Consider the following 26,865-nt stretch of genomic DNA (forward strand, 5'->3'; position numbering starts at 1 on the left):
AAGCCTGAGGCAATACTAAACTACACACAGTTCCTGAACTACATCACTCTCCATCTCTCCATCTCACACATTGCTCCTTCCACTTAACCTCTTCACCGTGCAATTTCTCCTCCTTGGGATCTAGCTGTGATGGCATCTTCCTGACTTTCTTACCATGAAAGGCTGGTTTAGGTGTCCCTCTTGTGTGTTCCTACAGTCTCTTCTGCATTCTTGTTTTGCAGCACTTATGCTTCCATATTGTAACGGCCCATTTCCTTAGCTATATCTCTCAGTTAAGAGCAGAGTCTGTCTTAACCATCAAATTATCCCTAGCCTCTAGCATATGGTGCCTGGCACACGGTAGTCGCTAAAAAGTACTTGCTGAATAATTCTGAGTGTTGACAGGGAATGGCCACAAGAGCATACTGCTGTAGTGAAAAGCAGTGGTTATTCAAACTGAGGAGTTCAAATAACTGTTAAGGTCAGAATATTGGGGTGCCATCCATATGGCCTCTGATATCACTCATGATGATAATGAAAGGGATGCCAAAATGGAGAACATCAAATGTCTCAATGAATGCAGAGGAGTGAGCAGGGAGTCTGTAGATGATGGTGACAAGGAGGGTAAGAAGAAATATGGTCAGAGTTATTAGCCTCAGAGAAAGTATGTGTACATGGGGATTGATGAGGATGCTTCTAAAAAGTAGAATGGAGGGCAAGGATGCGGGGCCATTTGCTGATCCTAGGGAGTGAGAAGTGTGGGAGAATGAACCTCCTCTCCTGCAGAGAGCTGCACAGGAGGTGGCACTTCCTGACCCTCGCTTGAGGTTGGACAGAGCCATGGGACTTGTTTTGGTGAATACAGCTATGAGTGGAAGTGAAGTCTGTCAGTGCAAGGCCCTTTGCATCCCTCCTCTCCTTCTAGCATGGCAAAACGACACTTGAGATGGTGGCTGCTTCATCATTTTGGGTCCCTGATTGACTAGGATGGATGGAACTTCCCTGTCAACCCACCAAGAACAAGCCACACGAGAAGGCAGACAACGACACTCAAGTGTGTTGCTAACGTCACAATCTGGTTAAGTGACTGGGAAAATCCGGGAGATCCTTCTCTGATGTCACTGCAGGGGGAAAAAATACCAGATACCACTTCCACTCTCTCACATATTTACCTCTTCTTTGGACTCCTTCTACTTTAGGATATGTTGGAGTAGATGTGGCAAACTGCCTCACCATCACGTAAACCTCAGATTTCCTCCTCCTGCTTTCGATTATATTTATCACAGATGACAGATGGGACTCAAACTCTTAGGGAGGCTTTAAATGTCAAAGGAGATGGAATTAAATATTTAGCAACTACTACAGGGGCTAAAATCCACTCAACTCGATCCTTTTCTGTGGAGGGCATGAAAGATCTGTTTCAATGTTTACATTGATGTGCACACAGAGCCCTCTGAAATAAGATCCCTGGAAATAAAAAGCCAAATTCTTCTACCCTTTTGGATTGCCTTAAATCTGAGGTAAACTACAACTCTGGAGAGAGATGAAATCAGTAGAGTAATTGGTTTTCACAGTTCTTGTCATCTCACATTACTGCCTTCCAGCTCTATAGAAGGCAGAATGCTTTCATTTTGTACTCTCTTAGTAAGTAAAGTCTCTGTCCTTTGATTAGTAGGCATAGATCCTGGCTTAATTTTTTGTTTTGATCAGCACACTTTCCCTGCTCCCCTTCTGAAAATGGAATCCTTGTGGGAACCTGTTCTAGTTTGATAATGCTGCCTTTTTGCAAAACACCAGAAATGGATCAGCTTTCATAAAGGGGATTTATTTGGTTACAAAGTTACAGTCTTAAGGCCATAAACTGTCCAAGGTTAAGTCATCAACAATCAGGTACCTTCACCAGAGGATGGCCAACGGTGTCTGGAAAACATCTGTTAGCTGGGAAAGCACGTGGCTGGTGTCTGATCCAGAATTCTGGTTTTAAAATGGCTTTCTCCCAGGACATTCCTCTCTAGGCTGCGGTTCCTCAAAAATGTCACTCTCAGTTGCTCTTGGGGTGTTTGTCCTCTTAGCTTCTCCGGAGCAAGAGTCTGCTTTCAACGGCTGTCTTCAAACTGTCTCTCATCTGCAGCTACTTTCTCAGCCTCTGTGCATTCTTCAAAGTGTCCCTCTTGGCTGTAGCAAGCCTGCTCCTTCTGTTTGAGTTTATAGAGTGCTCCAGTAATTTAATTCCGACCCACCCTGAATGGGTGGGGCAACACTTCCATGGAAATTATCCAACCAAAGGTCTTGTCCACAGTTGACTGAATCACATCTCCATGGAAACACCCAAAGGATTCCAAAATCCAATCAACACTAATATGTCTGCTCACACAAGATTGCATCAAAGATAATGGCTTTTGGGGGAACATAATACATCAAACTGGCAGAGAACCCATTCTACATGATTTGGATAAGATTAAATTCCACCCAGCTGCACCCCAACTCAGAATATCTAATTCCCTTGGCCACAATGATTGGTTAAAGGATGGGTAAGTGATCCAAGTCATTCAATCAGAATCTTCCTTGAGATTTGTAATGGCATGATGGACAATGAAATACTCTTTTCTCCAGAAACAATAGCTGTTAGAATAATGCAAGTCAATGACCATCTTTACTATTCTCCCTGCTGAGAATGAAACCAATTCCAAGGAAAGGTGCCAAGAAACCAAGAGAATAATCTGGTGACATTCGAACACCTGAATCCAGTCACGTCTGGAGCCAGGTCTACCCCTTAAACTCTCTTGTCAGAGCAAATTACTTTTGTTTAAGCTAGCCTGAATTGGTTTTTCACAAATTAAATAGTCCTGGATAACCCAGTAGATTAAAGTCCCTACAACAGGTGATGCATGGAACATGAGACTGGAATTGAGTTAACTATATTTAAAATAATCAAGTTTTAGTACGGTAAAGTAACGTTTAAGATGGTAGCTGCTCGCTATCCTTAAATAACCATTGAGAAGCATGAGAGACTTCCTATCAACATCAACCCACAAAGGAAAGTAGCATAAGCAAGAATTAAGAATTGGAATCCTGGTGAAAAGAATATGGTTTTTGTGTATATACCAAAGCGTGACACCAAAGAATAGAAAATAACTATCGTAATACTATAATTTGGCAATGTGCTTTATAGTTACAAAGCACTTTCACATATACCATCTCATGTAATCTCCCCAGATATCCTAAGAGGTAGGTGTTGCAAATGTTTTCTTAGGGTTTGGCCTTCTTCTATCAGTGGGTTACTGCTTCATCTTCGGCAAACAGCTCTTTTATTTGGAGGAGGGGGTGCTGAAGTTTGCTTCCCAATTGCAGTGCACGTCTGTTGGTTTTACCTGCCCAGCATCTCTGGATTTCTTTTAGGGAAGCACCTCTTCCCCACTCACTGTGCAAGTTGTTTGAGTGGGATGGACTTGGCTCCTCCCTGCTCCAGGGGTTTACCTGGACTCAGGCCTGGTCATTGAGAGGACCCCATTTCCGAAGCAGTAAATGGTTAGTTCAGTTACCAGCATGACTCAGGCAAAGCTGAGAAGTACCCTGGAGAGATTTGCTGATGTTTTTGAAAGAGGCCCTCTCCTTGGGATTGTAAATGTGAAGAACCACACTGGCTTGGGGTTGCCCCTGGACTCCTCTGTAACCACTGGAGGAGAGACATGAAAATGTAGTAACACGGAGGCAACCAGCACAGAGGTGGAGTAAACCATCCTTGATCTAGCAATGCCCAAACATTCCCCAGACATGTGAACTTATTTTGACATCATGATAACTTGTTTGGGGCCGAATTGGTGGGAGTGGGGAACGGATGAGGTATGCACATTTTACGTACAGTGAACTCAATCTAAGGGCAGATTATGTGGTTTGTGGACTAATAACAGAGGTTGAAAAATAAGAAGTTACATCGAAAAAAAAGCAAAGAAACCTTTTTAATGAAAACACCTGATTTCTAGAGGGCATTAACTGCAACCACAACGTAACACAGTTGTTACATTACATGTAGGACCAGAGAGGACCTCTTGCCAATAAAACCTGTGGCGAGGGGCAGCTCAGGTGGCTCTGGAGCTTGAGACTGCCCACTGGGGACTTGGCAAGACTTAGGTAAGGATAGGAAGAGGGAAAGCAGGGATATATAGCTTCCCACTTGGGTCCAGTCCTGATATTTAACTGATAACTTATCTAAGAAAATAACTATTATGACTTTTAATAGATAATTTAGTTAGTAATTGTCAAGTAATCTGAATAATGTTTAGAATTTTTTTTTACTATTGTTTTTATACTTTTGGATGATGACACACTGTACTCTCCCAGACCAACTTTAACTCTAAATTTACACTAAATCAGTTGTTTTAGCCACATTTAGCCTAGTTTTAATTGTGGTTTTGATATGACATTCTTCTCTCCCACTTCCCCCCATTAAATCTGCTAAGTGAGAGGTGCTTGTAGTTGGTCTCAGGACTCTTGGCACCATTTGGTAGAAACTCTACTCGCTTTTCTTCTACTCTTTTTTGCAGATATGTGGGATATGTGGGCCCTCATCCCATCTCTTCAGAACTTATGAAGTTCAAACACAATTAGAAACACAATTTCCTGAATGATATGGAGATATTTTATGGTTGCTCTTTATCTCTGAAAATGTGCTAAAATTAGAAGAATTTAAAAGGAATTTACAAAAAGTTTCTGACAATATATAAACAACTTTTTATTGACAGTGGGTCAGTAAGAGCATAGGTTTCATTTAGAAGACACAAAAAACATGTGGAATGTAGAACATTAAAACTTCCAACATTCATGTTCGAGTACAAACATGTAGTCAGATTGAACACCGAGCATAAAAAGGACAAATACTGAAAGGCAAGGGGCCAGAGTTCCCAGTAAAACCAACCTGGACGAAGTTCTTTAACACTATTGAAACTGCAATTAGAGTGCAAACTTGAGTCTCTGGAACCAACAGGTAGCTCCTGGTTAAGTGATGCGCATATGGAAAAAAAAAAAGCAGATTCCTCCAGGTCTCAAGCAGGCTGTGTAGGGATCAGCACCAAATGGAAGCAAAAGCAGAAAGTGAACCTCTGTTTTTAAGTCCAGAAAGAATGGTCACAGTTCTTAATTGGTAAACACAAGGTGTGGAAGATACACTCATTCTTGGGTAATTTCTACTGACTAATGCTTAGCTACTTCATTAAAAAAACAAGAAAAAGATATGGATGTTCTAGGCCTTGGGTTGGCAAACATTATCTATAAAGGACCAAATAAAAATATTTTAGGCTTTTCTAGACATACAATATCTGTTGCAACTATTCAACTCCACTTTTGTAGCACCAAAGCAGCAATAGACAACATGTACAAGAATGAGTATGGCTGAGTTCCAATAAATTTTTATTTATAAAAATAGGTGGCGGACTGAACTCGGCCCAGGGGTGCAGGCCACTGCTTCTCAATCCTTGCTCCAGACCATTAATTAACATGGAGTATTACAGTAATGACACTTAAGAACATGGAATATTAAAGTAATAAGAATTAAGCCCTTTCCAGTATTCTGTTCTCAAGTCAGCCATTCTCCTCCTGATATCTTAGACTCTGAGCCTTTCTACCCATCTCAACCCCCTTCAATGTGTTTTTCATTCCCAAATCTCTTCCCAGCTGAGTCTGGTTTTCTATGATTTCCACAATTGCTGGATATATGCTCTATCCATCCTTAATGAGCTTGCTTGCTGCTACCACCACTTGTTTAAATTCTAGCCCCTAGTTTTCCTCAATAACACAATGAAGGTCTGTTGAGAGGAAATTAGAAGAGTCATTGGGATAAGGTAGAGGGGCAGAAGTAGGGACTGGGTGGTGGACAGTCATGGAGGGCAGGACTTCAGGATAGCAGAAAGAAGGAACATAGGAAAGAAGGAAACTATCACTTTTTCTATAATTCTCTATAGTTTTCTTTCCATACAACATGTAATATGCACTAGAATAACAATAAAAACTGTTATTTGCATAATGTTTTACTAAATATTTATTTGAAGTTTTGCTTTTGTGTCACCAATCCCACGACTGGTCTTTGGTCACCCCTGTAGCTTACGTCCAATGTATCTTGTGGTTTCACTTTTTCGAGCTACTTTAGGGCTCTGGGACATAGCAAACACCAGCCAGCACAGAGAGAGAACAAGAGTGACCACAGAAAGGTGGGTGAACATGAGAGCCAGGAAATGGCAACTTGTTCTTCATGGAGGGAAGCTGCTTATTGTCAAGTACGTCTGTCCTGGGAGCTGTTCTCCATACTCTGACAGAAAGGCATGTGCTGGTGTCTCACGGGTGCTTCAGTTCTTCTATTTGATCAGCATCCTAAATACAGTAACACATTGAATCCATCAACTTTTCAGACATTCAGTGTCCCTGGGGCCTCTTTTCAAGGTGATATATAAGAGTTTACAGAAAGCTGAATAATGCAGAGAAATGGTCTCCCTGATAATGTGATTTTAGAAAACAAAGGACTCACTCAATACTGAGGATAAGAAAAGAGCAACTTGATCAACAACCACTGTTAAAATTTTGACCCATTCTCTATTTCAGGGTAACCTCCAGGGAAATGGAAGAATAACTATTATTTAAATCTGTAACCAACATAACCCATGTGAACATAACTTACAAACTGCTTTGTAAATAAATTCTAGTTACGTTCATCAAATTAGATTGCAGCTTGGGGAGGGGCCCTAAGCAGCTTCCAACTTTTAGTCTTTAAGTTTTTATGGCTAACATAAAAGAAATGACACTTTCTAGAGAAATTCCACTGTCTGTATATTTGGATCTCTATTTTTGATGATAAGGATATGAGCCTTTGGCCTAACTGAAAAAATAACAATTTCCTTATAAAGTTATAAGCTTCACTGGGGCTTTGATATGAACAAGAGCAAGGGAAATTTGATTTCCCAGTGATTATATTGTTACCTACCCTCAGGGATGTCTTGAATTTCCTCAAGCGGGTATTTGGCAGGGGAGATGATTAAAATTTGAGATCTCTGGCTAGAAGCTTTCAAAATTCTCAAACCAGTGAATATAAGGGACATTCTGTCTATGGCTCGAAATTACGTATTATGCAAGTGAGATGAGATGGTCTTCAAGCAGCATTTTATGTGTCCTCCACTTAAACAACCAAGTATTTAACAAGTGATAAGACTGACTTACATTTCTTCTTCTCACTCAGTATCTTATCAGGGTTGCCCTTCAGTGTGAATTCTTTGATGTCTGAGGAGGGAGGAACTGCACTTAAAGCTTTTCCCACATTCATTACATCTATACGGTTTCTCTCCAGTATGAGTTCTCTGATGCTGAATAAGAGCTGATGAATGAATGAAGGCTTTTCCACATTCACTGCATTTGTAGGGCTTTTTTCCAAGATGAATTCTCTGATGTTTAGCAAAATTTGAACTCCGGCTGAAGGTTTTCCCACATTCATTACACTCATAGGGTTTCTCTCCAGTATGAATTCTCTGATGCTGAACAAGATGTGTGCTCTGACTAAACGTTTTTCCACACTCACCACATTCATATGGCTTTTCTCCAGTATGAACTCTCTGATGTTTAGTAAGGGAAGAACAATGGCTAAAGGCTTTCCCACATTCTTGACATTTATAGGGCTTCTCTCCAGTATGAGTTCTTTGATGTTTAATGAGGGCTGATGAATGAATAAAAGCTTTATCACATTCATTGCATTCATAAGGCTTCACTCCAGTATGAATCAACTGATGCTGAACGAGATGTGTACTTCGATTAAAGCCTTTCCCACATTCACTGCACTCATACGGTCTCTCTCCAATGTGAATCCTCTGATGTACTGCAAGGGATGAGCTTTCTGTGAAGGTTTTCTTACATTCACTGCACTCAAACAGAATTCTAGTATGAGTTCTCTGATGCTTGGTTAAATTAGCTCTGTGGCTAAAAGATTTCCCACATTCATTGCAGGTATATGGTTTCTCTCCAGTATGGACTCTCTGGTGTCGAATAAGTACAGAATGGTAAGTAAAGAGTTCACCACAATCATTACATTTATGAGGTTTTTTCTCTTTATAAGTTCTCTGCTTTTTCATTAAGTTTGATTTCTGTTTCAATCTTTTTTCAAGTGTATGAAAGGCACAGGATCCTTTGGGAACTCTGTCTTGAGTGATAAGGACAGACTTCTGACTGAAAGTTTTCCAATATATATCATGTTCATGAGTTTTTTGCCCAGAGAGTGGATTCATATGGGTAAACATTTCTCTTAAATGTCTCTCTTGATTTCCTTGCTGATTCCCTAACCAATTTTCACATTCAAGAGTTGTTTCCAAGTTGGAATCATAAACACTATTCTTTGTCAATCTGTCAATTATTGCAACCTGGCATGATTCTTCCTTGGAAAAATCTTGCACTGAAGTTGATTCCTTGCTCTCAGGTCTAGTCTCCCAGTCTGAAAGAAATTGGAAATGTGAAATCCTTTGTTTTCTGTGCTCAAGAAAAAGGCAGTTCTTTAGTAGGTAAGAATTAAAGAAGATGAAAAACAAGCCTTCAAGGAGTGTACATACAAAAAGAAGAAAGTGAAGGAAAACTAATGCACAGTATAGGTAGAGCAAATGAGCAGGGCCCATCTAGGAGAGTAGGAAAATGGGAAAGATGACCAGGAATAGAGGAGAAGAAGGAAGGATGCAGATGAAGAAACACATCTTTGGATGAGCAGGTAATGAAAACACTAGGTCAGGATAAGGGAGAAATAACACAGAACCCTACTATTCTAATAAATATCCAGGCAGTTAATACTTCGGTTTAGATTATAGTTTTGATTTCTAAATTTCCATTCCTCCAATCTTACTCATGTCCAGATATGCATTCCTTTGCCAGTTTAATATTCCCCTACAATGCTCTAATAGTACGCCCCTAGTAAAAAATCTTCTATGAGCTCCGAAAGATACATTTGCAAAAATATGACATGATACCTGCAGAAGGCTTGTATACATATCAAATACTCTACTATGGAGAATAAACTATGGCATGTTCATACAATGGCGTCCCATGCAACCTTAAGGGGGGGGTGGTGATCTCTATATATTGCTATGAAGTGATCCCCAGGACATATCAAGTGAAAAAAGAAAGGTAAAAGTGAGTGCATAGGAAAAAAAATATGGGGATGGGGAGGCGGTTAGATTCATATATACAGACATATTTGGTTCTATTTTCAGAGACCATGGAAGAATCAGTCTGAAGCCAATAAAAATTGTTACCTATAGGGTAAGTGTCAGAAAGAGGTGAGAGAGCAGGGATGGAAGTAAATCTCCTAAACACACCCAATATAAATATATTGGAATGTTTATATCCAATGTAAAACTATTTTATAACATTAAAATAATCTGAATAGTGTGGTTCTGTTGAAGGAATAGACAAATGAGTGAAACAAAAGAGCAAGCTTAGAAATAAACTGAAGTATATACAAGAATTAAAGGCAATATGAAGGTGACATTTCAATCAATAAACAAAAGATTTTGTTTTTCCAACAAATGCTGCTATAACTGAATAAACATTTGAAAAAAAAAATTAAGTTAGATCTGTCCCTCACTCCACATACCCGAATGTATTCTATTCATTCATCTATCTATCCTTTTGTCTATCCATTCATTCGGCAAGTATCTACTGAACGAGCACCATGTACTACACTCTGCAGCAGGCAGTACGGAAAAACAGATGCAGTCCCTGTGCTCAGGGAAGGGGGAGGAATTTAACGTAACATTAAAAAATAAGTTTACAACTGTGGAGAGTATTGGGAGAGAACGTCAAGTGTTGCTTTGAGAGAATCTGGGGAGACACGGGGAAGCTTTCCTGAAGAAGGTATCACTGAGCTGGGTGATGAATACAAGGAAGAAGAGGCCAGGTAAATGATACTGGGTTTGGGTGAGTGTTCCACGTGACACATACAAAAGCACTGAGGATCGCCTTCTGGGTAGAGGGAATGGGACGTACAACCCTGAGAAAAGAGGGACATTTAAGAACAGCAGCCTGGCATAATGGTTGAGAATGTGGACTGTGGAGGGAGGATGTGTGAATTTGAATCCCAGCTCTGCCATTTACTGGCTGGTGACCTTAGGCAAGTTATCTAACCTCTCTGATCAATTTCTTCCGTGTAAGATAGGGCGATATAGCAGCTGCATCCTGAGGGTTAATAAGAGCACCTACCTGTACGGGAATTAAGTAAGAATAAAGCATTTAAAACTCTGCCAACACTGAGTAAGTGCTACACAGGTGTTTGCCAAAGAAATCAAACAAATAAGCTGACGTAAGTTTGGTGGAGGTGGGTAGAGGTAGAGATCGCCAATGTGGTCGATGCATCCCTGGCAGTCTGCAAGTTCAAAACTATTTCCAAAGTAATATGTAGACGGTATTTGTCTTTTTCACTGTCTTGACAGTCATGCTGACAGTGCAAAATCAACGATGGCAAAACTGCCGGGGCATCGGCATGAATCAGGATAGTGACTCCACACTAGTCTAGTTATTTTCCTTCCCACCATGTACTCAGTTGCCAGTTTCACTTTAAAACACCCAAGGAAGCAGTAAAAAATTATTAATTTCATTAAATCTCAGCCCCTGGGAACATGCCTTTTTAATATTCTGTGTGATGAGATGGAAAACGTTCCTAACAAAGTATGATGGCTGTCTTGAGAAAAACGACTTATGCAATTATTTGAGTATAGGGGGCTGTGCTAGTCACTCTTTTTATGGAACAGCATTTTTATGTGACAGGCAGACAAACAATGTTATTTAGGTTGGGTATTTGGCAGACATTCTCTTGAAATGAACTTCCCAATACTTAGAGACTTTTCTAATGACATCCGTGGTGCTATTAGAAAACATAATGACTCAATGTTTGGAAGATCTGCATAACTTGGTGAACCAATATTTTCCAAAAGAGCAATGGAACTTAATATAACAAGATTATGAAAAGTTTCTGCATATGGTTTCAGATTCCACAATGTACCTAAGCTTTAAGAAATTATCACCTGTCCAGTTTTGGTGTGGTATCACAGAATATCCACAATTTTATGAAAAGGCTATTAAATACTCCTCCTATTTCCAACTATATATTTGTGTGAGATTGGATTTTCTTCATACATTTCAACTAAAACAAAATTATCACAAAATTTGCACTCAGAAGCAAGTATGAGAATCCCATGCTATTAAGCCAGACATTAGAGATTTGCAAAAGTGTGAAACAATGTCATTCTTCTTGATAATGTTTTTCATTTCAGAAAATAATTTTCTTTTAAAAATTATTTTATTTTGTAATATAGTAGGTTTATAATTGTTATTTTTAAATGATTTAATAAATAGCTTAAAATTTGATCAGTTTTAACTTCGAATACACTAAATATTAGTAGATACAGCTCTTGAGGGTCCTTGTGGTAGGTTAAATTATATACTCCAACAAACACAGGTTCTTAATCTTAATCTATGTCCCTATGGATGTGAAACCACTGAAAATAGGACTTTTTGAAGATGTTAATTTTAGTTAAGGTATGGCCGTCTGATTAAGGGTGGGTCTTAATCCATATTACTGAAAGTCCCAAAAGCCAGAAGGAAGAAGACATATAAACCATAAAAACCAAGGAAACTCAAGGACTGCTGGCAGCCAGCACCAGGATACTACAGATTCCGAGGGAAGGCAAACCTTGCTGATGTCTTGATTTTGAACTTCTTCTAGTCTCAAAACTGTGAGCCAATAAATTCCTGTTGTTACGCCGCAACCAACTGTGTGCTATCTGCTGTAAAAGCCTGGTAAACCAAGACAGTCGGCAATGATTTTCGAGGAGTTAAACTAGGTCCTTGGTCAAAACGTGTAAGAACTGCTAGGATAGAACACAGAGAGAGAAGGAAAATAGTCTGAGATAAGGCTGGAAGAATGAATAAAAGAAAGATTTTGCAGGACTTTGGAGGCCTCGAGAATTGGCATTGTTTTCCTAACAGCAATGGGAAACCGCTGAACTGTTTTAAGCAAAGGGGTGACATGATCAGATTTGTATTTTGAAAATCTGCATTTTGTACAATTTGAGAAGACAGTGAGTGTTGTTAAAAGAGGAAATCTGAGTGTATATCAGACATTCAGTTTTAAACATGTTGTATTGAGGTATTTTTGACAGGCAAACAGAAACATCAAGCAGTTACAAAGGAAATATAAATTTGTGATTCATCTGCATAGAGATGATAATTCGGTTGAGGAAATGAATGAAACTATCTCAGGAGAAAGTAGAGGCTGCAAACAGGTGGTGCTAAGAAAACGTAAAAATAAAAAAAACATAATTGTAATGCCTAACCATAACGGAATGGTTAAATAAACTATGGAATATAATTATGATGACTATTAGGCAAGTATAAAGCAATGAGATGAAATAGATCTATATCTATATATTTCCTTGAATGATCTCCAGCACACACACCATCAGCTAGGGGGAGAGGGGAGGGAGAAAGTAGCATAAAAATGCATTCGCTATGGTACTATTTACCACCAAAATGATAGTAGCAGAGAGGAGACTGAGGATGGAAGGAGTGATCAAGGGGGGATTTGGTTTGTTTATACTGTTTTAATTTTTCACTAGGAGACTATAATTAAAAACACACTTAAAGGATGGAAAGCAATACTTTGACCTTTAAGACAGAGAAAGCACAAGAGGAAGAAGTCTAGCTCCACTTCCACATTTCCCATTGTCTCCTCATTCCTCTCCAATGTGTTTCCTGGGCCTTCCACTCCATGGAAACTAACTTTTGTTAAGTTAAACTATGTCTTCCATGTTGTCAAATCCAACCGTCTCCCTTCTGTCCCTATCTTATTCCACCTTTCAGCTGCACTCAATATTCTTATCCTTTGTGAAGCACCTTCCTTACCCAGTCTCACGGCTTGAAGTACCTCTATTCGTCAATGACTCCCAGAAGTTCTTAAGAAGGAAATGTACTGCCTTAATTGCTCTTATTAGAATGGCTGAAAATTAATGAGCTATTCTTTCAAATAAAGAAGTTAGTAAGAGATCAAGTTTTAAAAAGTACAAGGAAGGAAATAATAAAGATTAGAGCATAAGGTAATGAAACAGAAAAGAATGACAAACAGACAAACTTCTGATAGTACCCAAATGCAACAATATTTGGAAAGAAAAGGGCAAAATAACAGATAGAGCAGAGACTTAAAAATTGTAAGAGAACATTATGTACAATTCATGCCAATTACTTTAGAAATCCACAATAACATGGATAATATCCTAGGCAAAACAATTTAACAACAATAAAAACAAATTGTCTAAAAAAAGAACTAGAACTGTATCCATTAAAGATACTGAATCTATAGTTAAACACACATACACACAAACACACACACACAGGCCCAAGTGGTCTGTAAGTACCTTCTGAAACCTTCAAGAAAAAAGGATCAATAGTTTTTACACTGGCACCTCTAGGATTATATTATTCTTTCAGTTAGAGAATAATGGAATCCAATTCAATTAATTTTGTGAGACAATTATAATGGCAATACCAAAAGTTTATGAGAAAACAATTAATGGGCCAATCTCACTTACGACTATGGGCACAGAATTCCCAAATAAGATAATGGCAAAACAAAGTATAAAAATGGAATACATCATGACCAGAGATGCAAACATAGTTTAACTTTAGAAAAACTATTATTGCAATTCACCACAATAACAAACTTAAAAGAAAAAATATATGACCAGATCGCCAAATGCACAAAGAACAGTCAATAAAATTCAACATTCAATTTAAAAGTGAAAACAAAACCTTAGCAAATCAGGAATAGAAAGTAATCTTTTAAATGTTACCTATCAAAAAATGTACTGAAAACACATTTAATGGTGAAAAGTTCACAGCAAAAGAACATGAAAAAGATAGCCTTCTTTTTAAACATGATTCTGAAAATCCTAGTAAAACAGTAAGACAAGAAACAGAAATAAGATATAAGGATGGGAAAGGAGGAAATAAAACCGTCATTATTTGCAAACTAAATGACTTCCCATGTAGAAAACTTAAAGTCTCTACAAATAGTAATTAGAACTAAAAAGAGTTGAACAAGGCTAATGGTTATAAGATCAGTATATAAAATGAGTTTTCCTATACATTAGCAATATAGGAAATATAATTTTAACAAAAGAAAAACACCAACAAATCAAGAAAAAAAGATGACCAGCCCAATTTTAAAAGAATGGGGAAAGGATACCAACAGTTAATTCAAAAAGAGGAAATCGGAATACCCCAAAACAAACAAAAAGCTCTAACTCATAACTAAAGAAATAAAATGCAAAGAAAATGAGATATTTCATACCCATCAGAGTGACAAAAATTTCTAAGTCTGATGACATCAATTGCTGGTGGGACTGTGACAGTTCCTAGTAAAGCCAAACGTGATACTTTAAGATCCAGTATTCCTTCCCACTGTCTACCCTAAAGCAACTAGCACAGCTGGACTTAAGGAGTCAATAAAAGGATGAACACTACAACTCTGTTGCTAATGACAAAAAAGAGAAAATAAACTTTGATTCACACAATGGACTTACTACGTAGCAGTTAAAATGAATAAAGGCTATTCATATGTATTAACATAGATGAATCTCAAAACACAATGTGAAGTTTAAAAAAATCAATTACAAAGAAAAAAGCAAAACACAATAAAATATATGTATATTTTATGTACACAAAAACAAGGGAACAGTTCACACTAACTTTAGGAGAGTGGTTACCTCTGAGGAGAAAGTGAATACAAGGATTTTAATGGAATCTGTATTTTATTTTTTAAAAAGTAAAAGATATCACACACCTACTGGGATGGCTAAGATGAAAAAAGGACAGGCAACATTAAGTGTTGGTGAGGATGTGGAGCAACCAGAACCCTCAAACTCTGCTAGGAGTGTGAATTGGTATGACTTTGGAAACCCTACAACTGAGCAATCCCACTCCTACATTTATAACCAGAAGAAATGCATGTGTCCACCCAAAGATGTGTAGAAGAATGTTCCTAACAGCCCTATTTCTAATAGCCCAAGCCTGGACACGACCCAAAGGCCCATCTTCAGTAAGAGGTAAACCGAGGTATGACATAATGGAACACTGTTCAATAATAAGGAAGGAACTACAACTGTATGAGACAGTGTGGACGAATTTCCCAGCTCACGTTCAGTGAAGTAAGCCAGGCAGGAAGAGAAGACACAATATGATTCCATTTATATGACGTTCAGGAACAGTCCAAGCTACTCTGTGGCGCTGCTAGTTAGGATGAGGTTGTTCTTCATGAAGGGAGATGTGGCGGGAAAAGCGCACCAGGTGCCTCTAGGTGCTGATGAACTTCCGGTTCTAGATCTCGGTGCTGCTGACAGGAAAGTGCTTCAGTGTGTGAAAATCACAGAACTACAGGCTCACGATAGAAGTGCCTATGTCCCTCTACTTTTTTTTAATATTAAAAACATTCTGAATAAAGTCCCAGAAGCACTTCTAATATTACTTATTAAGCAAATGAAAAGTGCCACTGCTTCACTGCCCTCTGGGCTATTATTTCTGAAGACACACTTCTAATGGACTTACCTGAATAGCTGCTTTTGGGTTTTTTTTTCTCAAGCATCCATGGTTCTTTTCCATTCTCCAAATTGTAGCTTTCAGCTTTGGAAACTGGAAGCCCTGCTCATAAAAAAGTAAAAAGAAAAAAAAAAAAAAGAAATGGACCTTAGCTCTTTGTGATGGGCAAGAAGGTCTCTCCTGGAGCTGAGTGATCTACAGAGAAGGGATCTGTAGAGAGGAGAGGATATCGCAGAAAGATCTGGAGTGAGGGAGGACAGGCTTCTAAATGGAGCTGAAAATACTTGCAGCAAGTATGATAAGGACTTCCCTGGGTTTGAAAAGATAAATGTTTTCTACAGTTAAAATAAAGGAAATTTCCCTTCCCTTCCTGAGTGAGGATATTTTGGAAACACATTGGGGATCGGTCCTTGGCTTAGGGAAGCAGCTGGAGCAACTGGGACCTCAGTGGCAGCACCACAAAGTGGTGACTGTGCTAACTACAGTTTTCGTCTTCTAACGTTTTCCTTTTCCTGTATCTTTAGTCACTTTCTTGGGGAATACAGTACATGAGGTTTGTGAGGGGCTAACACTCCTCACACAAACACATGCACACACAACGGTGGACATGGGATCTGGAACCCACCCGAGTTTCAATGACGGCATGTGACCCTATCTGAGCCTCTCTGAGCCCTCTCCACGTTTTGCTGAAAACTCCAAGGACACAAGCCCTTCTTTTTCTTGCTTAGCTCTCTAACCAGAGAAACAATGTAATCCTAGAGGCGCCAATGGCTGTCTTTGCCACATGGGGAGATCCTAAGAATAAAGCCAACATGGGCAAAGCCAAGTCAAATGGTAGAAAATTCCTGATGATATATTTGATTCTCTGAATCAAGATTTACCCTTTAAGCTAGTGTGAATTGGGTTTCTAATCCTTGAATCCAAAGAATCTTGACACACAAGCACAGACATTTCACCAAGAACCTAGAGCAGAAACAGATTTTTCCCTAGGCCCAAAGGGATTAATGCGTTATGAATCCTGAATGCCAGAGTGAAAGCTTTATGAAGCTATTTTATTTTCAGTGATGTAATGGTGCCCCCCAGGCAGGTTTCAGAGTCACAGTGAGACGCTGTCCTTACAAAGTGACACCAGGTTCCTATAGTTCTCCAGCATCACGTCCCGCTGTGCAGGGTCCAGCTTCCCCCACTCCTCTGGTGTGAAGTCCATGGCCACATCCTTGAATGTCACTGACTCCTAAAACACAAAACATGCTTTTGCTCATCATTCTTCACTCCACAGCCTCCCTTCCATTCCCCAGGTTCCTGTGGCCCTGGAGCAGAGGCGTGAGATACATTCAACAGAGGGATGTAACTATGACATATGAGAACGGTTCAAATAGAACTCAGATTGTGCATATTCTACACAAAGTCACTGGGTATCAGTTACTTGCTTGGCGCACCGTGCTTGACTCAATGTGGGAACCAAAAAATGATTCCAGGGTTTCTCCATTGAGACTACAATGTTTCAGGGGAATAAGGAACTAAAACGTGAAAGAATGAGTCAACAATGTAAGCTGGCCAAGTAAACAAATGGAGGCAAAAGCAAAAAAAAAAAGGCATGCCTGCATAACTCAATTGTAAGTCATCAATGAAAACGTGAAGAAAATTTGAAGAATCCAGCCAATAAGAAGATAAATCAAAATATAGGGCTTAGGAAGGGAGAAGTCATGGAATGAAAAGACTGGCAGTGAGCACCAAATCCAGTTAAACATGGAATCAGGTCAATAATTTTGGGTATCAACTTTTCGTCACTACCAAAAAGAATGCAAATATAGAAGTATTTTAAAAGTTGCATGCGGAGGTGGGGCAAGATGGCGGCATAGAGAGGAGTGGAAGCTAAGTAGTCCCCCTGGAACAACTACAAAAAAACCAGAAACAACTAGTAAATAATCCAGAATAACTGCGGGGGGACAAACGAGACCATCCACTCATCATACACCAACCTGAATTGGGAGGAATGCCCGAGAACACAGCATAAAATCTGTAAGTAAAACCTGCGGATCCAAGTCGTGAGACCCCCTCCCCCGTAGCCGGAGCTGCAAAGCCTCGTGGTGCCAGAGAGAAGCTCTCTCCCAGCAAGCAAATATAGCTCAGCTGAGCTCCAATTGGGGTTTTAAGTAGCGAGTGTGAACTGCTCACTACAGGTACGCATCCCCAAAAACAGACAGAGGCTTTGGGTGACAACTGACCTTGGAGAGCCGGAGGGTCGCCTTGGACTGGGTCTGAAGGGGACTATCTGTTTCTTTTTCGGCTCGGTGGAGAAAGCCCCAGTCATTTTCAGTTTCCAGGGCTGTGACTCGGGGAAGGGTGGAGACAGCACAAGCAGAGAGCAAGACCATTGAAATGCTAATGACCTCCACCTGGGGGGTCTATCTTCTCTAGGAGGAAAGGGGTGGGGCCCTTTCCATTCAGAACCAGACCCCAGAGCCTGGGGGAACACGGCCACACCTCCTCACACCAGTCAAGAATTATAGGCTAACAGGCATCACCTGCTGGGCAGAAAAGCACAGTGACCTGAGGCATCACAGGGTGGAGAAATTTTCTAAGACACACCCGCAGGGAAACCAGATACTGAATATTTCTTCCCTCTGGGACCTGAGCCTGTTCTGGTCTGGGAAAACTTGATTTGGATAACCAAGGAAACCATGCCTAGACAACAGAAAATTACAACCTACACCAAGAAAAACAAAGTTATGGCCCAGTCAAAGGAACAGACACTTCAACTGAGATACAGGAATTTAAACAACTAATGCTAAACCAAATCAAAAAGTTTAGAGAAGATATTGCAAAAGAGATAGAGGCTGTAAAGGAAACACTGGGCATATATACGGCAGAAATCAAAAGTTCAAAAAAACAACTAGTAGAATCTATGGAAACGAAAGGCACAACACAAGAGATGAAAGACACAATGGAAGCATACAACAGCAGATCTGAAGAGGCAGAAGAAAACACTCAGGAACTGGAGAACAAAACACCTGAAAGCCTACACGCAAAGGAGCAGATGGAGAAAAGAATGAAAAAATACGAGCAACGTCTCCAGGAACTCAAGGATGAAACAAAGTACAATAATGTACGTATCATTGGTGTCCCAGAAGGAGAATAGAAGGGAAAGGGGGCAGAAGCAATATTAGAGGAAATAATTAATGAAAATTTCCCATCTCTTATGAAAGACATAAAATTATAGATCCAAGAAGCGCAGTGTACTCCAAACAGAAGAGATATGAATAGGCCCATGCCAAGACACTTAATAATCAGATTATCAAATGTCAAAGACAAAGAGAGAATCCTGAAAGCAGCAAGAGAAAAGCGATCCATTACATACAAAGGAAGCTTCATAAGACTATGTGCGGATCTCTCAGCAGAAACCATGGAGGCAAGAAGGAAGTGGTGTGATATATTTAAGATACTGAAAGAGAAAAACCGCCAACCAAGAATCCTGTATCCAGCAAAGCTGTCCTTCAAACATGAGGGAGAGCTCAAAATATTTTCTGACAAACAGACAATGAGTGACTTTGTGAACGAGACACCTGCCCTACAGGAAATACTAAAGGGAGCACTACAGGGTGATAGAAGACAGGAGTGCGTGGTTTGGAACAGAATTTTGGGACATGGTAGCACAACAATGTAAGTACACTGAACAAAGGTAACTATGAATACGGTTGAGAGAGGAAGGTGGGGAGCATGTGAGACACCACAAGAAAGGAGGAAAGATAAAGGCTGGGACTGTGTAACTTGGTGAAATCTAGAGTACTCAACAATTGTGATAAAATGTACAAATATGTTCTTTTATGAGGGAGAACAAGCAAATGTCAACCTTGCAAGGTGTTAAAAATGGGGAGGCATTGGGGGAGGGATGCAATCAGCATAAACTAGAGACTGTAACTAATAGAATCATTGTATTATGCTCCCTTTAATGTAACAAAAGTGATATACCACGGTAAATGCAGATAAGAAGGGGGGATAGGGGAGGCATGTTAGACACTTGACATTGGTGGTATTGTCTGATTCTTTATTCTACTTTGATTTAAGGTTATTTTTCCTTTTGCTGCTTCTTAGCTGTCATTTTTTTTTTCCTCTTTCTTTTGCCTCCCTACCTTCTTTGACTCTCCCTCCTGCCTTGTGGAAGAAATGTAGAAGAAATGTAGATGCCCATATATAGATAGTGGTGAAGGTGGTGAACACATAAATGTATGACCATGCAGAGAACCATCGATTATTTACTTGGGATGGAATGTATGGTGAGTGAACAAAACCATATTAAAAAAAAAAATGGGTTGATGACAAAACCTCGAGGGCAATATACTGAGTGACATAAGCCAGACACATAGGGACAATTATTGCAGGGTCTCACTGATAGGAACTAATTATAATATGTAAACTCATAGACATGAAATATAAGGTACCAAGATATAGGACAAGGCTTAAGAATGGGGAGTGTTTGCTTAGTATGAGCAGAATGTTCAATTAGGATGAACTTAAATGTTTGGAAATGAACAGGGGTGTTGGCAGCAAGATGTGAGAATAACTAACAGTGCCGAATGGTGTGTGAATGAGGTGGAAAGGGGAAGCTCAGAGCCATATATGTCACCAGAAGGAAAGTTGGAGGTCAAAAGATGGGAATGTATAAAACTGAATCCTATGGTGGGCAATGTCCATGATCAACTGTACAAATACTAGAAATCGCTTCCATGAACCAGAACAAATGTATGACAATACAATTAGAAGTTAATAATAGAGGGGCATACAGGGAAGAACTATATACCTATTACAAACTATATACTACAGTTAGTAGTGTTTCAACATTTCTTCATAAACAGTAACAAATGTACTATATCAATACTACGAGTCAACAATTGAAGGAGGTTGGTTAGGGATAGGGGAGGATTAGAGTTTCCTTTTCTTTTTTTCTTTTTTCATCTTTCACTTTATTTCTTGTCTGGAGTAATGAAAAGTTTCTAAAAATTGAACAAAAATTAAGTGTGGTGATGGATGCACAGCTGTATGAGGGTACCCAGGGGCAAGTGATTGTACACTTTGGATCTTTGGATAATTGTATGGTATCTGAACAATCTCAATAAAAATGAAAAAAAAAAAAAGTTGCATGCAGAATACAAAAATACACAACAATAGAGTGTTTATGTGTGTGTACGAGAGGGTGAGAAGGGTAAGGAAGGTGAAGAGATAAAGAGAATGAGACAGAAGGGAAAAAATACATAGTTGTGTTGCTCTTTCCATCTTTCCTGGGGGCAGAGGCATCTTGACAATTTTATTCCTGAAACTAATAAGTTGAGAATTATAGGTTTGCATACATTATATATCCAATAGTAGCAAAAGTAGACCTCCAAATATTTTCTAATTAACCAGGACATGAGGTAAAGACAAAGCAGGGAAAGAAAAACAAAATGAAATAATGAAAAACAAAAAATAAAAAAATTATTTTGCAGAAGATAGAAAACAGCAAGAAAACAGAGATAAGTATTTGTGTTTGCAAGTGCATAGGTGTGGATAGTTAAGAAGATGACAAAAGTGACCTAAACATATAAAACCAAAAATAAACTGGGTAAACTTACTTACTAAAAAAAAAAAAAAAGATTTTTAGAGTAGGTAAAAAATACTATATGTTAACTAAAAGATAAAAATCTAAACTAAAGGCACTACTAAACTCAAAAGCAAAAATATAGTTATTGGGCAAATGCAAACAAACTTTTAAAAAATGTCACTATAGTATTATCAAGAAAAAATGAGTTCAAAGCAAAAATGCTAGATTGGCAAATGATGTCAACAAATTGATTAAGGGTACAGCTATTAACTCATAAAAGTTTATGAGTAAAATATCATAGGACTAAGTTTGTGTAAGAGAAAAACTACAAAAACTATAAAGAGATGGATATGCATCAATATTGAATGACTTTAACATATCTCTTCAAGTAAAGCCATAGAGAATATTCCAAGGTTATTCAAGTAAATATGAATCAAATACTATAACTTCACAGAAAACAACTTCTGTTTAAACATTTGTGAAGTATTTGCAAAATGTGACCATGAATTAGGACACAAAGCAAATTTCAATAAGTTCCAAAACAGCAATAGAACGGGGCAATAACTGTTGATAATGGAAAAAACATATTGCAAAATTATCAAAATAAAAATAAAACATAAAAACAAATGCCACATGGCTAAAACTATACTCAGAAGAAACTGGGTAGCTTTAAACACTTCCATTTCTTAAAGAGAATGCAAACAAATGCACTGAGTATCCCAGCCAAGTTAGAAAAAGAACAAGACGTTTGAATGAGGTCAGCAGGTTATAGTATTATATAGCAATGCTAATTTCCCAATTTTGGAAAAGGAGAACAATAAAGTAAGTTAGGAAAATATTAACTTACGGAGAATCTGCATGAAAGTTATATGAGACATTTTTGTACTATTAACGACATTTATTTAAGTCTGAAATCATTTCAAAATGAAGTTCTGACTAAATAATCTTGAGTACTACAAGAATGGTTCTTTGAAAATAAAATTAACTGTATAGATCACAAAGCAGCCATCAAGTAGACAAGCTGTGACAAGGACAAAGTTCCTGGATGGCAGAATCTGCACAGAAATAGCTAAACTGACCCTCAAGTGGGAATGAACCTCCAAACCCTAAAACCATTAGAAGAAAATAACCGGGACAACAAAAGTGCAAACCAAAGCGCAAAGGGCATAGAAAACAAAAGAAGAAATAAAGAAAGCATCATGAACAGAATTATAAAATCACATGGCAAGAAAAATTTGAAACACACAAGTAAGCCAATAAATTACATGAATAATTAATTTAAATGAGAATGGGTTATGTTCCCCTATAAAGAAAACAGGTTTTGTTTTGTTTTTTTTTTTTAAAGCCACAGTCTATTTACACGATGAGACACCCAAACAAAATAATATTGCAAGGTTGGGGTGGAGGAAAGACTGGAAGGAAATATAGTATAACACGTGTCTAAATACAGCAGTATGAGCTCTACAAAATCGATGGGGAAACAGACATCAAACTGTTAACTGCAGCAGGGAGAGAAGAAAGGAGTTAAATTTGGAAAGGGGGATAGTATTACTTTTTTCTTTATATCCATCTAAGCTGTTTAACTTGTTACAACGAGCAAGAATTAAAACTTTAATTTAAAAAAATATAGGGAAAAGATACAAAATATTCTAGGCAAACTCTAAGAAAGTTGCATATTAGCTTCAAAAAAATCAAGTGCAAAGCAAAAAGGGTTTATTTCCATAAAAGGTTCAATTCACTTTGAAGTTATAAGAGTCTTGAATCTTACATCAAAGAGTTAAAATACATAAAGCACTTTTCCTATTTTCCTCTGGCCAATATCCCAGGTCATTTTTAGTCTGTGTAGCTCAGGAGGTACTCACTGCACCTGTGCTTGAGGGGAGTGTGTGTTTGTGTGTGCACACTTCTATATGTGTGCAGGTAGGTGTGTTCCACAGCTTTGGGCAATTAGAGAACAATATGGAGATCTGGTCACTGATGGTCCAGGAATGGACAAAATACTCCCAGGACTTCTGCTAGAAAGACTGGGAAAGATGGCTGGGAGAGAAGCTGGTCCTCAACTTGGGAAGACGGTAAGCCCAATCAGATAAGGGCAGGCAGGACTAGGAGAAAAGCTTGCCTGACAGCAAAACCCACGGACACAGAACAGGTCAGTGAAATGGAGAGAACAGGACCTAATGCTACCCTATATCTACCCCAACTGGAAACCCCTGGATTGTTCAGTTATGTTAGTTCAGAATCCAGGTTTGGTTTTGTTTTGCTTATGCTAGTATGAGTTGAGTTTTCATCAGCGTTCGTCAACTTAAAGCATCTTGACATTAAGGCTAATGAAAGACAGTCAAGAAGCCAATGGAGACAGGCAAATATATAAAGGACTCTGAGAAGTGACTTTTACAAACATTAACGGTGTGCAAAAGCCACCTTTTTATATCTAAAGGCTAAGTAAGGAATCTTTGGGCTGCGGCATGCCATGTCACAGAGAGTTCTTTTTTTTCTACCCGTTTATGAATAAAAATTTTCAAACATGGAAAAGTTGGAAGACTGATACACTGATCACCCATGTCGTATATCCACCACCTAAATTCTACAATTCTTCCTATTTGCCATAACGCTCTTTTTGGGGGTGGAGTGGGTGGATTTCAAAGTAAGTTACAGACACAATAACATTTCGCCCATAAAATGCTCTAGCATTCCTCATCTTGGAAGGCTGGATTCTAACTGTAGCTCTAAAAATTCTAACTGTAGGCTGGATTCTAGCTGTAGCATCCCTGCATTCCTCTCAACTACTGCAATATTATTTGTATAATTTGCTCCAGCACTTAAGGTGCTTTCTTAAATTCTGACTTAATGGCCATGCGTATCTTGTTAACCCGAGGGAAACAAAAGTTTTAACAGGTGTGTACCACATTTTCTTTTAACGTAATTTCCCACATTACCAAGCTGTAGATTTGAATGATGTCCTCTAGAAGGACATGTTCAGGCCCCAACCTCCAGTCCTCTGGGTGTAGACTCAATTGTAAACAGCATCTTCGGAGATCCTAGTTAGATGAGGCCAAATTAAATCAGGACTGGAGTCCTTACAAGAAGAGGAAATCTAGACAGACACACAGAGGACTGAACAGGAGGGAGAGAAGCCACAAGAGACAGATTGTCAGGTGGCAGAGAAAGAGAGTGAGCCACCACCGGAATGCTACAGATTTCAGAGAAACAATGCCTTGCTGGGCTAGTCTGGATATATTATGTCCCGCCAAAAGCCATATTCTTTATAATGCAATCTTGTGGGGGCAGACGTTATTAGTGTTGATTAGGCTGGAATCTTTGGATTAGATTATTTCCATGGAGATGTGACCCCCACCCATTCAGTGGAGGTCTTGATTAGTTTACTAGAGCCATATAAAAGAGCTGACAAACAGAAGGAACTCAGAGCGGCAGCTAAGAGAGGACAAAAGCAACATTTTGGAGAATGCCATTTTGAACGCAACCTGGAAGCCATGTGCCTTTCGAGCTAACAGAGGTTTTCCAGACGGCAATGGCCATCCTTCAGTGAACGTACCCTGTTGTTGATGCTGTACCTTGGACATCTTATGGCCTTAAGACTAGCTTTGTAACCAAATAAACCCCCTTCATAAAAGCCAATCCATTTCTGGTATATTGCATAACGGCAGCATTAGCAACCTGGAATACATGCCAACACCTGACTTTGGTACTTCTAGCTTCTGAACCTGTGAGACAATAAATATTCGCTGTTCAAGTTACCTAGTGTGTGGTGTTTGTTACAGCGGCCCTGGTAAACTAAGACACAAGCAAAGAAATCATGTAGGAGGCTGAAGAAGGTAATGACTCATCATATAGAGTGACAGTTAATGCTAGGCAGAAAAGAAAGGTGCCATAGATAAAGAAAAAACTGTTTCTACTGATTCCGTTTGTCACCATCAGTAGTCTCTTAGAATTAGAACTCCGCTTTCTAGATGGGCTTTTGTGGACAAATAAACTCCACAGCTAAAAAAAGGAGTTGTGTCTGTACTCTGAGAAATAAGGAGGAATTTCAGTCATCAGTGGAAACTCAAACCCACCTGGGATCTGGCTGTTAGGCGCAGAGATCCCACTTCCCTCTCTTCTGTGCTCCTCTCTCGGGGAAGGGCAGGATCCTGTGATGGCAGAGCTGAGGGCAAGAAAGTAGCAAAAATGGGGCTTGGAATTATCCTGTGATTCAGAGTCTAGATATCCCTCCACCATATTCATGAAGCTTCCTCTATGCTCTCTACAAAAACTGAGGCTGAAAGGAGCCCCAAACAACTCTTCCCAGGATTGTGGGAGAATGTCAAGGAATGTTGTTACTTGGGGCTCAAATTCGGTACCTTTGATCATAACACATTTGGAAGATGGCACTCGTTGGTCTAGAAATTAGAACAAGTCAGTTGATTGCCTAGCTTAATCTACACTAAATTAACACCAGAGAAGTAGCTGAAGGGTTTTCAAAAATCACCCTGAATACTTATTTAAAATGTAGATTCTCGGACTCCACCCTCAAGTCATTTTCATTGGTTGAATCTGGGATGTAGTCTAGAAATCTGAAGTTCTAACTGCCACCCCAGGGGGATAATTCTGATATAGGTTATACACCAAAACCAAGAATTCAGTCAGGCATCGACCTCTATGCCTCTTCTCTTTTGTAAAACAAATACAACATTTGCTCCATTAGAAAACATCGCTTGTTGTGAGAGCAAAGTGAGATAAACGGCGTGGAAAAATATTTTCGCCAACTGAAATGCTAAATTCTCAGACCCACTGATGGAGACTACAATAGCATCGTCGTTTGGGAGGAAGAATATGTGAGAAATTAAAGTAACTGAGGTTATGGTCAGGTTTAGTGGCTAGCAGTTTGCCCACATTTTTGGGGTGACTTTGAAGGGTCCTTTGTGGACATAGCTGGAAAGGGGAGTGATTCCAAACCGAGCCCCCCACCCAACCCTGAGGTAAAAGAGACAGCCCTCTCTGGAGGAAACCGAGGAAGAATTTCGCCCGCCAGGACCCCAGTTCAACCCTCCAGCAATGCTCACCTGTCTTCTCAGGCATTTCGGCCAAATCGGTCTCCATGGCCACCGCCGCCTCGTCTTCAGCCCAGTTCAGACAGCTCTGCGCAGAACAGTGAGAAGTCCCCGAGACCTCGTGGTCCTCCTTGCTGCCCGTCCTCGGCGGGCTCCGCCGAGGGGTCTCGCTCAGGTCAGGTGTCCTCACTCGGGAGCCCGGCTCGGTCCTGCGGAACCCGGGACAGCATCCCTGGGGCTGGGTCCTCACCGCTCGGATGCCCGCCTCTACCGCTGGGAGCGGTCCCCGGGGGGCACCGAGCGCTCGGCCGTGGCCCGGGAGCGCAGACTCGCCCCGCCGCGGACCCCCGACCCCGGGAGGCAGCAGCGCCGGGAGAGCGCACAGGACGCGGGAGCCCGCAGAGCGCGGGGCCGGAGGGATGCAGGCCCGGGCCGGGGGGATGCGGCTCAGGGTCTGCCCTCAGGGCCCCTTGCAGACACGCGCACTCCACCCCGATTCCGCGCAGGATGACCCCGGGGGTCACCACCCAGACCCCGCGGCGAGAAGCGGCGTCCGAACCGACAACTCACCTCCCTCCGCCGACATGACAAAGGATACCAACTTCTTGAGCCGCCTCGAAGTCGCGCATGCGTAAAAAGGAGCAGGACGAGGGCGGC

At 39.9% G+C, this 26,865-nt stretch overlaps 1 protein-coding gene across 3 annotated transcripts; it reads right to left on the reverse strand.

Annotated features, from left to right (window-relative positions):
• Positions 1 to 4,719: 4,719 nt before the first annotated feature.
• ZNF286A (zinc finger protein 286A) lies at positions 4,720 to 26,865 on the reverse strand. 3 transcript variants are annotated; one of them, XR_005212903.1, is made up of 7 exons: positions 26,779 to 26,865; positions 26,221 to 26,417; positions 25,234 to 25,322; positions 16,702 to 16,816; positions 15,592 to 15,684; positions 6,950 to 8,440; positions 4,720 to 6,342 (listed from the first exon to the last, which is right to left on the reverse strand). XR_005212903.1 is itself a non-coding variant. In XM_037810817.1 (7 exons), exons 1-6 carry the CDS (start codon positions 26,835 to 26,837, stop codon positions 7,209 to 7,211), a joined length of 1,785 nt encoding a protein of 594 aa, XP_037666745.1. In that variant the 5' UTR covers positions 26,838 to 26,865; the 3' UTR covers positions 4,720 to 6,342; positions 7,183 to 7,208. The 3 variants fall into 3 exon arrangements, 2 of the variants coding, with proteins under 2 accessions (XP_037666745.1, XP_037666744.1); XM_037810817.1 differs by having other exon boundaries at positions 7,183 to 8,440; XM_037810816.1 differs by having other exon boundaries at positions 4,720 to 8,440.

This window comes from Choloepus didactylus, chromosome 18, assembly GCF_015220235.1.
Source record: "Choloepus didactylus isolate mChoDid1 chromosome 18, mChoDid1.pri, whole genome shotgun sequence".
Lineage (NCBI taxonomy): Eukaryota > Metazoa > Chordata > Mammalia > Pilosa > Megalonychidae > Choloepus > Choloepus didactylus.

Excerpts from the sequence above, each read along its gene's own strand:
- ZNF286A (XM_037810817.1), bottom strand. The coding sequence starts at position 26,837 with ATGCGCGACTTCGAGGCGGCTCAAGAAGTTGGTATCCTTTGTCATGTC. Across the intron at positions 25,323-26,220 it reads CGAAATGCCTGAGAAGACAG|CTCTGCCATCACAGGATCCT; the intron begins GTGAGCATTGCT and ends TCTTGCCCTCAG. Across the intron at positions 16,817-25,233 it reads GCCTAACAGCCAGATCCCAG|GAGTCAGTGACATTCAAGGA; the intron begins GTGGGTTTGAGT and ends TTTGTGTTTTAG.